Raw genomic sequence first — 12,847 nt, forward strand, 5'->3', positions numbered from 1 at the left:
ATGATGAAATATGACAATACAACGAGTTTTTTTTAAAGTTCCTCCTTTCTTTACTTCAGTTGATCATAAATTTAAAGTTTTATTCTAACAACGACTCCAAGATTAGGAAATATAAGTCCCTTGTGTTCTTTGTCCAGAACTGCAGAAGACTCTGGAGTCTCTTCAAAGACAACATTCTAGTCTTCAGAGAGAACTTTCAGATCTACAGAGAAACTACAGGAATGTGACAGACAGCCATCTTCTCATGCAGAGATCCAACACTGGTGAGCTTCATGTTTATCCATTCATATCTCACTGGTGACCAACAAACTTTCTTCCAACTGTTTATTGACCAATTTCAGGTCTCAGCCCATGACAGGTTGCAGGAACCCAATTTACACAATTTCTTCTTTGTACCTGAACTGGCAAGAAAATATAGTAATCATATTTTGTAACTTTTAAAATATCCCTCATTACCCTCTCCTCATGACAAAGTTGACCTGGTAAGAAAAAGTCATTTACCTTCTCTCCATTGTGCAGATCTACAGAAGAAGCTGCAGACTCTTCGAAGAGAGCACTCTGACCTTCAGAGAGACCATTCAGACCTGCAGAGAAACTATGGCAATGTGACTGGAAGTTGTCAGCTTATGCAGAAAACCAAGACTGGTAAACATTTATGACTAAATGTTGCTTCTTCAATAATGAACTTCACATCCCACTGAGCTTCACACTTCAATCTTTTATGTTTTTTATTGACAACTTTGAGATGCCTGATGGTCACTTTAATGTTTATCTAAAATATATTCCTGCGTTTCATCTGTTGATTATCCAGAGCTACAGAAGAAACTGGAGACACTACAAAGAGGACACTCTGACCTTCAGAGAGACCATTCAGACCTGCAGAGAAACTACAGCAATGTAACCAGAAGCTGTCGACTTGCACAGAGCTCCAAGACAGGTGAGCCACATCCATCCTTTTTCTAACCACCTCATCCAATTCCGGATTGCAGGGAAGCCGGATCCTATTTCAGCAAGCAATAGGCCCCAGGATACACTCTGTAAGGGACACCAGCCCATCACAGGGAAGACAGATACTGTACAAATACAAACACATTTCACACCTAGGCCAATCTTCCAAGAAGACAGTCAACCTACCCCTATGTCTTTGGACTGTGGGAGGAATCTGGAGCACCCAAAGGATACCCACGCAAACATGGGGAGAATCCACAAACTGCACATTTGAATTCAAGACCTCAGCGCTGCGAGACAGCATTGGTCACCATTTGCCACTGGGCTGCCCCTGGTGAGTAACAGTTTCTCAATATTCACCTAGTGTATTTTGGCAGCGATTAATATGCCTCATACGGTACATACACATTACATCTATTTCCATATGGAGAAATAATTTACTTTTCATGAACACACCCTAAACAAGCATTTAGGTGCTACTTCACTCTTGTCAAAGTTACAATCATGCTCTCTGCTTGAATAAAGGATTAAATTGAAAAGATGTCTTATCTTGCACTAAAATGTGGTTTGTGTCACCCAGAGCTACAGAAGAAATTGGAGGATGAAGAGGCTGAGAACTCCAGACTGCAGCGTCTCTATAGCAGCATGAAGGCCAGTTATCTCCCCGTAGAGATGTGCTTCCCCAGTGACACCAACAAGACCGGTAAATCACTACGTTATTAATTTGATCTGTACTACTCCATGTATTTTTGTGAGAAAGAGAATACCCCAACTCCCACCAGCTCACTAAAGTATCAATACTAGGCTTCAGTCTTCTCTTCCCAAAATTCTTTGCATAGGAACCCTTCCAGCAATAACATCCCACCAATCAGTTCATTTTATAGGAGAGTTATGAGCACTTGCTCCACATGGCCAAGTTGTAATCCTTCAAGACAAGTGGGTTAAAGCCAATTGGGTATATACACGGAGAAATCAGACCTTTCTTGACACCAGTCTTGAGCCAAGCATCCTTCTACCAATCCCACTAGACCACCGATGTGTCTGTCCCATTGTTAATTTGTAGGAGAGTTCTGACTGGATAAGTAACATGGCCAAGCTATTGTTCCTCAAGCCAAGCATAGTAAAGCCTTAAAGCTTTGTGTGAATAATTCAAATGCAACACCTTTTCCTGAAAAACCACAGGATGAACAGTCAACACCACAAAAACTAAAGTGATTTTATTTGTATTTTTGTAATTCTGAAAAGACAGACTTTATGCTCACTTACTGTCAATGTTCTTTTATTTCAGTCAGACGTGTGTTTTCTGAGTATTCAAGTAAGTTGGTTTTATTTGAAATACTTATTTTAATTTCAGTTATAGTTTTAACACAGCTTTTATATTAATATTAGGTCATAACCAAAAGCACATTATAAAACAGAAACAGAAAAACTAGGGTTAGGGTTAGGACATTTTTCCAGATCACAGCCATGTTGAAAATGTTAGTAATCTCTCAATAGAAACATTGTACATATGATATTTGCATGAAGGTCTGAGGGAAAGGGAAAGGAAATGGTTGGATGAGCATGAAAACGATGCCACTGCCATCCCAGTCACCCGATCTCAACCCCATTAAACGCTTATGGGAGATTCTGGAGTGAGACAGCGTTTTCCACCACCATCAACAAAAACATTCATCTCATTCTTTCATGAGAACACGATGGTTTTCTCTTGAAAAATGGTGTCCAGTACAGTGCCATTCACTTGTAGAATCTATGTCAAGTTGCGTAGCTGCTCGTTGTTGGCCCAACACCCTATTGAGATACTTTGTCGGTGTTTCCTTTATTTCGACAGTGACCTGTAAGTAAAAACACAGACAGTAAAGTAATGAAGAAGTGTTATTAATATATTCAGTAAGTGACGATTTTCTTCACAACAGGAAAGGAAGGAGTTACCCCCATACCAGGTAACAATTTGTCTTTTCATTTTCTCTTGAAAGGTCTAGTAATATATAATTTTGAATAAAAATCCTAGCACGTGATTGAATCGATTTAAATCCATTATATAGAATTGATTGATTAAATACCAGCAAAATCATGAAGATACAGTTTGTATTAATATTTTAAATATATTTAATACAGTATACAAATATATATATATATCATTTAATTATATATAAATGTGATTTACAATCAACCTTACCTACTTACATTTCCTGTTCTAGGAAGGTCAAATTAATAATAATTATCATAGAATATGATTGACTGGCTATAAATGACCATAATATATAAATATTATAGGTTAAATAACTGGAAACATAAGAACATTCATACAAGATGGATTTAACTAGAAAAAAATTTAGATGTCAAGGGCTAAACTCTCATTTGCTATTTTGTTTATAGTAGTATTACTTAGAACATTTGTCATTAAACTATATTTCATTTTCTAACAGCCTTAGCACAGTACAGTATTCAAGTTGTATGGCATTTAATTATCTGTCAAATTGCTAGACTTTGGAACTACTGCACACACAAAGAGAGTTTTTTTTCTGATAACAAAAACACAATTGTCAAAAACCTTACATGCCAGAAAATGCTTTACGAATACACCAGTGTGGATTGTGTCAATGGACCTGACTTCGCAGCACACAAATAACTAAACTCCTTTTTTCCCCAGTGTGGAAGTGGATTCGTGAGGCCTCAGGTACGGTTTTCCCATCATCTCTCTTCAATAGTGTTTCCTGTCACCACCACACCAGGTCACACTCAACTCTGAACAGAAACATTGTAAAAGTAAAAATAGTCATAAATTTATGTTAAATCATACAGTATATGTACAGTTCTCATTGGTCATTGTTGTTTCTTTCCTAAACAGTTGATGTGACACTGGATCCCAATTCAGCGCATCCCAGTCTCATCCTGTCCGAGGATGGGAAACAAGTGAGGCTGGGTGATCGAAGACAGACTCTGCCTGATTCTCCACAGAGATTTGATCCTGTTGTTTCTGTGCTGGGCAGGGAGGGATTCTCCTCTGGGAGACACTACTGGGAGGTGGAGGTGGGGGAGAAGACTAAATGGACTTTAGGAATTGCGAGAGAGTCCATCAAAAGGAAGGGGGATATTACACTGAGTCCCAAGAATGGCTACTGGACTATGTGGTTAAGGAATAATGAATATTGGGCACTTGAAGACACCTCTGTTCTCCTATCACTGAGTACAAAACCCAAGAAGGTGGGGATATACTTGAATTATGAGGAGGGACAGGTCTCCTTTTACAATGTGGAGACCAGGAATCACATTTACACTTTCAATGACACCTTCACTGAGAAACTGTATCCATACTTCAATCCCAACACCAATGATGATGGCAAAAACTCTGCCCCACTGATCATCTCTCCCACTGAGATAAAAGACTAAACATCAAGTTCAGGTTTCTTGTAGTACTACTTATAGACTGCTTAGTTTTATTATTCATTTTGATGATTCATTGTAACATTTGCAGATATTGTTTTTAGTTTGAGTTAAAATAATATAGTTAAATAAAAATGGTCACAATGAAATGTTCGTGCTGAAAGAAAGGTTACAAATGGGATATATATATAATGTTTAAACCTAAAGAACATATTTTATAGTTCATACTCATTCATGCTAATCTAATCTGAAACTCACAATATATCCTGCTAGGCATATATTGTAAATAATAACAATTCCGTTCAAAGGCATAACTACAGTATCAGGATGGGTTGCCTGCTTGAATCTAGAAGTTCTTATAAGTTACCATTAAATAGGCAATTTGGAAAGACTGGAACACAACACATTTAATACTTTAGTTGGCTTTTAGGTTCAATTAAGTCAACCAAGCCAAATGCAGTATCTTGGAACTACAAGCTGCTTGCATTTTCATTCCTTATGATCCTTCAATTCAATGATCAAATTAAAAGCTTTAATGCTCAAACTGAAATTGTTCAGATTGTTTAGATATTGCTGATTTTAAGAGTGATCTGTGAAACCTGATCCAACTCCAAGGATGACCAATCCCTGCCTTAAAGTAATTCTAATAAGGACAAAAAAACAGCCATACTGCCAAAATTAATGGGTACAGTGGCAAATAAATGTCCTTGTAAGACGGGTAATTTCAGTCTGTACCATAAATAAAAAGTGTCCATTTTATTCTTAATACAATGAGAGCTAAATAAAAATTCTCTTTAATGCTAACATTTTAGAAACAGCATACAATAAGAGGGTCTATTAAATGTAAAGACCTCTATAATAAACAAATACAGCTGAATTGAACAGAACTGATGAAAACAAATGAAACCCATGTTCTTAGAGCCTTATACAGTATGTTGTTGCCACTGAAAAGCAGGCTGGATGAGAGTAGTATTCAGCAGTATACTGGAATCCAGTTTAGTCAGATAAAGGCCTCTGTATACCCAGGTACCCCAGACAAGCTTCATAACTGTCCATAGAGCACAACGTCTGAAAATGAACAACATTAATCAGAGTCTATTCAACATCAGCTCCCAACTTGGACCTGGTGTCCCACACAAAGAAAAATTCACAAGCTACAACCTTGACCCGGTCTTCAGCAGATGATTATTGTGTTTTTTTATCTTACTCGGTGGAGGATGAAATAGAATATCTCTGGGATAACAACAGGAAATGTCTCAACAATGAGACGAAAATGTCTGACAAATTCAGTGGATATTTCACTCAGATGTTTATCAGGGAAGAATTCAGCAACATGCCTGAGGCTTAGGAAAGACAATGTTCCAAATGAAATAGCATTTGTATAGAAGAGGCAGACATGCTACAGTTACTAGAAGCACTCAAGATTAATTTCCTGGGTATGATGATATCCTATCAATTACTGAAGGAAAACAGAGATATTCCCAGGCTGTTAACAAACCTCTTCCAACAGCTGTTGAAGTCACACCTAATTTCGTTTTTAGTGTGCCTAAAGAAAAAGGGGAGAGGTGACCCCTTAAACAGGAATTATTCCTGCCTTGTACGTGGCTAAGCACCTAGCTAATATCCTTACGTCCTTGTCCTTGTCCTCAGGTTGTTTTCATCTCCCAGAATCAGCAGTGCATGCAGAGACCAGCAACAGATACTAATATGCCTAAAGTGCCCTTTTATTTCCCAGTGGCTAACAACATTCCTTGGCGTCCACTCAACACCCAGAGTACACCGGTAAAAGTCGATGCCCCATTTGAGGGGGTGGAGGCACCGGAGTGAGGTTAGCAAAAACCATTAAAAAAAAGGAAAAAGCTCACTGCTTGGCACAGCGACAGCCACACTGGACTGTCCCTATTTATCGGGTCCAGTCCAGGGAGCAAAGAAAGACCACTTGGAACAGTTGTTTCTAGTCTGGACTATCCCTATTTATCGGGGTCCAGACTGAAAGAAAAAGAGCAGGGCCAAAAACAAAAGAGAAGTCAACGTGCCCCGCTGAATCCTCACAGCAGAAGAAAATAAAAAAAAAATCAACGGAAGCAAAAATGAGGCCTCAACACTCTCTGACTCAATCCCGTCTGGGACTGTCACTGGAATGTTATCTCCTTGCGGGGTATCGGGACTTGAATCATGCTTGTCTGTCCCTCCGGGGAGGTGCTCAATGAGCTCTTCAGGGCCCTCCACAGCTACGGCTTGTCCTAAATTAGCCTGGTCACCTGTGGTTGCTAAGGCAACGCATCACACTTAATCCAGGTCTCCGCCTCCACACTGAACATGCCCCCGCGTAATGCCACATACCCCAGTGGGCCCCCATTACCCAACAAATGTCCCAAAATAATGCAGTCCTGTAGTTCTATCCTCTGCTGCCTTGGCTTCCTGAATAAAATTGTCCCAGATGTCCCCACCCGCCCCCCAACCTGTTTGTCTCTGAGTCCACTTTAGGGTAGAGTGTAGGGATGATGATGTTGAGGTCTTACTCTGCTGCTCCCAGTCCCTGGTGTCTAGGTCTTTCCTCAAGAGGGCTTGATACTGGCGCTGGCCAGTCCGGACAGCGAACTCCAGTCCCTCAAGTCCCGGGGCTGGGATATCACGTTCACTTGTGTCTCTCCAAGAAAGTGGTTACCAGCTCCGTTGGCAGGTTGGGGTTAAACATGTGCATTGTGATGGTCCTCTGGTTTCCTTTCCTCATCGGTTCCACCGGAAAATTAGAGAGAGGGGGGTTTAGTTCCCACCCCCCACATTTTGTTGTTACCTTCTGGTAACTTACATCAGAGCCCCCCCAAAAAAAATCTCTATGTAAGCACTGGACTGACTTGTCTGGAGGCAAAAGATTTTCTCCAGTCCCTCGAAGAAGGATGCCATGGCGTTTCTTCTTCCACCTTCTTCCAGTGGTCCTTGTTTCTGCCATTGCAGAGAAAGTGAGAAAGAAGAGTGCGTCCGCAGGCCACGCACACTTTCAGCCTAGAGGCAAAGGAGGTAGAAAGAAAGAGCAGGAAGAGAGAGGAAGAGAAGCTTCCAGGTCTCAAGGGGGGGAGAGAGCATTGTGGTTAGGCCACGCACACTCAACCCTAGCCAGGAGGTCAAGGAGGCAGAGATAAAAGGAAAGGTGAGGAGAAAAGAAGGGGAGAAAATACTGGTTCCCACACAGCTCAGCTGCTGCCTAGCCTTAAACTGATGGGCTCAACCCAAAGTGACACTGGCTCAGGCCAGTGTCACTTTGCACACGCTTCAGGAGTCTTCGATCTCCGTCTAGACCTCAGGAAGGCCAAGAGCTGTGGTCAGGCCACACATATTTGATCTTAACCAAATGGCTGAATAGCGACAAGATTTTGATCTTCATGAGGAGATTTAGTAGCGAATCCCTCAGAGTTCGTCAAGGTGAGCCGCTGCTCTTTCTTGCTGCTTCTGCTCTTTCTCCAGGCCGTGAGGCTGTGCGACTTGGGCGAGGGACTGCAGCCGATATAAACCCTCAGGTACTGCTGATGTCAGCCTTAGGAAATGGAAACTTACTGTCAATCCTCAAAATTTTCAGTTTCATTTCCTCTGATGGAAATGACACAGCATGGCCTGTGTGCAAATAATTAACAACAAAAAAACATTATTACTTATTTAATTATTAACTGTATGAAATATTATTATCCAATAATTTATTAACAAATCTATCAATGATTTTTAACAATAAATTAATAATACATCATTGAATTAGAACTTATTGAAGTGTCTCAGCATTGGTATATCGAATTAAAAAATATGATAGTAGTTTTAGCAGTTTCTAACTATGAAAGTGCTAAAGAAATTGTCCAGCCCACAAAAGGCAGGCGTAAAACACACCAAATTTTATATGAGAGTTTTCTTGTCCTGTCAATGATAGTAGCTTATTTGAATCAGACTTGTAAATGAAGGCAGGTTCCTCTTTCGGTTGCACTTTCTATCTCAGTGCAGTTTAAAGATATACAACATTTATGAGAATGTGAAAGAGATCAGCTCTGGATTTGTCATCTTTTCCTCAGAGCACAGCTGCCGTGCAAAGTCAAGGGAATTCAGCAGGGAAAGTCCAGAGCTGTGCCGATACAACACATCTTTGAGGCTGTAGACTTTACTTTATCTACAGGATGCAATTAGAGGATGAAAGTAAAAATTGCTCTAAAACAAATTACAAATTGTATCTAAAGGGATAATCTAATAAAGATGTTGACTTTGTTTTGAAAACAAACATACTGTGGAAACCTCAATTATGTTCTGGTGTTCTTGCAAAGAGAACCCAGTACATGGTCAAAGTAAGAGAAAAAAAGAAATAAGATTCTTGTTACACTCAAAATATTTTATGATTCTTCTTTTATATCTGTGTCATGAACAAAAGATACAAAATCACCTTTTTACATTAGGTACATCATTTATTTAGAGTGAGTCTGTGTTTACTTTGATGGCTGAAGTTAAGACTATTTGGTTGCACACTATATATATTACTGTATAAGGTTTGTAAGGTTAAATTGTTGAAGAGGTCTTTGTCAATTGTTTAAATTTTTACCTGCAAACTTGGATTCTCTTTTAAATTATTTTGGAACTTGTCACTAGAATCCTGACCTATAAGTGGCTAGTGAAGTAATCCAGGCTCAAACGCTTGATCGCAGGAGGAGAAATGTCTTTGCCCTTTGAGCCACATGGAAGGACCCTTGGACCAGTAGGACCTTTGTGACCAAATTCCGAAAGTTAGGGTAAAACCGAAATAGGACAGAAGTTCAATTCATCCTCCTCGTCCATATTTCCCTGTGCTCTGGCCAGCACTGGTCTTCAGCAGACACAAACTAGGTAGGCGCCTGGCTGCCTGCATGCTTGTGTGCGATTTGCGACACAGGGCTGAGCAGGTCTGAGCTGAGCAGAGCTAAGATGAGCAGAGTTGAGCTAAACTGAACTAAGCTGAGCAGAGCTGAGCATGGCAGAGCTCAGCAGGGCTAAAAAGGTCTGTGCAATACTAAGCACACAGGCAGACATGATGCAATAGCAGGCGAAGGAATTGGGTGAATTTCCACACAACAGTCCCCCCTCCCCCTGACCCAGCCCTTCAGAGATAAAAGAGAAGTCCCTCTTGAGAAAGCCCACAGAGCTGGCGATCATCAGAGATGGGGAATCCTGAGAAAGACGTGGAGCTTAAAACCATGAGGAAGCTGACAGAAGGGCCGTCACACACTGGGAAACTTGAAGGTAGAGTCCAGACGTCAATCTGAAAAATAGCCTTAATTTCTGAATTCATGAACCAATCTCTGAGGACAAGTAACACTGTTCATAACCTACATTTTATATAGCACCTTTCATGGGCCAAATTGCCTCTTTTAGTTTTTAACTGATTCAACACTTATGTTAAAGAATAATTCTTACAATATTATTCACTTCACAAGAATTTTTTTTTCAACAAAGGCAGAGGGGACTTTTACTTACAGTTACCCAATGCCTATGTTTTCCATGTTAATAAACTATCATTCATCCGTTTTCAGTCCATTTTCCTCATGAGAGTTGTAAATGATCTTTATTTTCTATATATTAATAGTAATAAAATTGTTCATCTCACATAGAAATGCCAACAGTTTAGTGTCCAACAGTCCTTGATTGGAAATATATGATTAGGTTCAGCCAGGGCAGAATTTCTGTTATCTGTATCTCATTGATTACAATATTTCAAAGACTGAATAAAGTTGAATTTTTGGATTGACAAAGTCTCTTTTCCATCAACAATAAAGCTCCTAGCTCTGAAATATACTCTCCTGAATATACTGTATTTCAGTTTTGGTGAGTTCTCTTGCCTGTATCTATCCATTCGGTTTACCACAGGTCAAAATTCTGAGGCAAATGTTTGCCTTAGTATTAACAAGAGAACAACTGGATTCATGTATTTTGTGAAGCATTATTTTTTGCTGCTGTATAGAAACACAAATGTTATAACAAAAAGAAAAGGCTAAAGTGTGATTCAGTCATCTCAAGTAAAGTGCTTGAAAACTGGAAACATTGCAAATGAAGTGAAGAGAACTGTGATTTTATATTGTCATATTATACACAGTGGAACTACACACGTGCAAAACCTTTGATTCCATTACTGGTACATAAAAATAATGTAAATTATCATTTGAAAAAACAAACCACATCTCAAAAAATCCATACTTACTTAATAGAGATTGGCACATCGCAGCGTGCAGGAGTTTCTTTTATATTAGACAATATCAGATATGAACACTTTCTACTTCCCTCTTTGTCAGCCCCAGTTGCACAGAATACAGAACCCAATTTGCTGAATGAGCGCAGTGCTGTTCCTTTGTTTAATTCTGAATCTTTAAGTTGATGACCTGTTATAAAAAGATAACAATGGCAAAAGGACAGCTCTGGTGGTTTCAAGTACTGTACTGGCACTGAAGTCATCAAAGATCACCAAGTCTCTTATTCCCATTCCCAGGGACTCAGCCGAGCTCAGAGAAGAGAGTGTCATCCTACAGGAGCCTTGCGCTGGTCTTTGCCATTCTGTGGATCAGCACACTCAGTGCTGGAGTGGGTCTCTACTGTGAGTACCAGCAGGGAGCAGTTCAGTGCTGACACTGGGAAGTTTTGTATTGAATGTACTCTGCTGCATATTGGTGAATGTATAGACCAATGCATATGTACTTTTACAGAACAAGTAAAGGTTTATTCCATGCTGAAAAGTGGAGAAAAGAAACACAATGTTTTGGGTGTGGAGCCTTCTTCGGGTATCCTGTAAAGGAATAGGAGCTGGTAAGAAAGCCTGGTCTTGGAACAGGTCAGTCACTGTGAGGAGATGGAATGCTGGTTTGGTGAGAAAAGGGGGCAAGTAGCTCAGGGAGGAGGAGAAGGGCTGACGAAGAGATCTAGAAAAAGATTTAGCAGAAGGCATAGTGGGTCACAGCAGAAGTAGGCTGAAGCAGTTCGGGTGGGTAGCTGTGTCAGCATGCCTAGGCTGCAAAGGAAGAAAAAAGAAGAAGAAGGAAAACAACGTTTCTTCTTTTGTTCAGCATGGAATAAACCTATTACTTGTTCCTTGACACCCTACTCATGCTGACGCAGATCCCCACCTGAACTACTTATCAGTTCTAAGATGCTTTTGCAAAAACATCAAGTGAAGGAGAAGTTCTGCTGCGTTTTCAGTTGCTGGTTTTCTCATACATGTTTTTGCCCATTCAGTTTACCACAGGTCAATGGAACATTCTGAGGCAAGTGGCCTTCCTGAACATCCACTAACACTGCAGAACCAACAGGAGGATTTCCGAATGAACACGTCTAACCTCATAACTGGTAAAGATTGCATTTCTAAAAGCTTTGAATTTAAAATGAGATTTTTTTTTATCGAGGGTCAATTACGACGTAGCTGACTGGTTCGAAAACTTGAATCGCCAAAGGCAGAATTCAGTAGTTGGTTTGAAAAGGTGAAAAACCTCAGTTCCTCATCAGAAACCTGCTTATTTTAGAAGCTAAGAACTTTGGCTCTTCTAAATCTGGAACTAAACCTAGAATTAACATACATTACACAGTGACTCCATGTCAGTCATTTCTGTGATCAAAATCAGCTATACCATACTGATGGGGAAAACAGCTATCCATTGCTGATAAGACTTTATTTACTAAAAAGTCAGAAGTAGAATTCTCTTCAGATCGTTCTACCTCTGTCAATGTTGTGGTATGAGTAATATTCCCAAAATACACAGTGCCAATATGCAAGCTTATTTGCACCCACCCATCAACTTTGTAAAGCCTGAGCTGTTACCCTATCTGTGGATGGCACTGTACTTGAACTTCAGACTAAATTGAAAAACTTGGGGGAGATATTTGATTCAGGCGTGACATTTGACCCAGATGTGCAACATATTGTCAGAAAATCTTTCTTTTACCTCAGTCTGATCAGAAACCAGTCTACAAATTACCAGACTATGTCCTATGTTATCACTGACTGTGGCTGAAAAGCTGATCAACACGTTTGTCTTCTCCCAAATTTACTACTGTAACGGTCTACTTGCTGGGCTTTCTAAATTCACATTGAACAAACTCCAAAATATCCAAATCCTGAATCCTGACCAGGTCTGGTGCAAGTGATCTCCTGTCCTGGAGTCCTTGCACTGGCTTCCTGTCAAGTTTTGTGCTGACTTCAAAATCCTCATGCTCACTTATAAGGCTCTGCATGGATTGGCACCTCAGTACCTGTCTGAGCTATTATCGTCCTACTCCCCACCTCACAACCTTCGCTCTACTTAATCTGATCTCCTTTCAGTCCTCCATTTACACTGTGTGGGTGACAGGACCTTCTCCTGTTATGCCCCAAAGCTTTGGAACTATATCTCCAAGGATATCAGAGAGTCACGCTTCTCTAAACTCCTAAAATCCAGACTCAAAACCTTCTTCTTTAGAAGAGCCTTTACTTAACTGGTTCTGTTCTTTACCCCTCTGCTCCTACTGTATTCAGCATCCCCATCTA

General features: G+C 40.1%; 2 protein-coding genes across 5 annotated transcripts in view; both read left to right on the forward strand.

The window, feature by feature from the left end:
- The window catches only part of LOC138238305 (girdin-like), a 38,329-nt gene that overhangs the window by 9,648 nt on the left and 15,834 nt on the right, over nt 1–12,847 (forward strand). For 3 of the 4 annotated variants that reach the window (XM_069188516.1, XM_069188518.1, XM_069188517.1), the window contains exons 1-3: nt 9,473–9,582; nt 10,823–10,927; nt 11,563–11,673. In XM_069188516.1, coding sequence (XP_069044617.1) covers nt 9,501–9,582; nt 10,823–10,927; nt 11,563–11,673 — 298 coding nt within the window. In that variant the 5' untranslated portion in view covers nt 9,473–9,500. Of the gene's footprint in view, nt 1–137; nt 264–9,472; nt 9,583–10,822; nt 10,928–11,562; nt 11,674–12,847 lie in introns of those variants that run through there. The other variant, XM_069188519.1, reaches the window with a different exon arrangement.
- Nucleotides 525–4,885, forward strand: LOC138238306 (zinc-binding protein A33-like). The gene is made up of 7 exons (XM_069188522.1): nt 525–645; nt 812–937; nt 1,529–1,651; nt 2,237–2,263; nt 2,865–2,891; nt 3,602–3,628; nt 3,800–4,885. Exons 1-7 carry the CDS (start codon nt 627–629, stop codon nt 4,339–4,341), a joined length of 891 nt encoding a protein of 296 aa, XP_069044623.1. The 5' UTR covers nt 525–626; the 3' UTR covers nt 4,342–4,885.

The sequence above is a fragment of the Lepisosteus oculatus genome, chromosome 4, assembly GCF_040954835.1.
Source record: "Lepisosteus oculatus isolate fLepOcu1 chromosome 4, fLepOcu1.hap2, whole genome shotgun sequence".
Taxonomy (NCBI): Eukaryota; Metazoa; Chordata; class Actinopteri; order Semionotiformes; family Lepisosteidae; genus Lepisosteus; species Lepisosteus oculatus.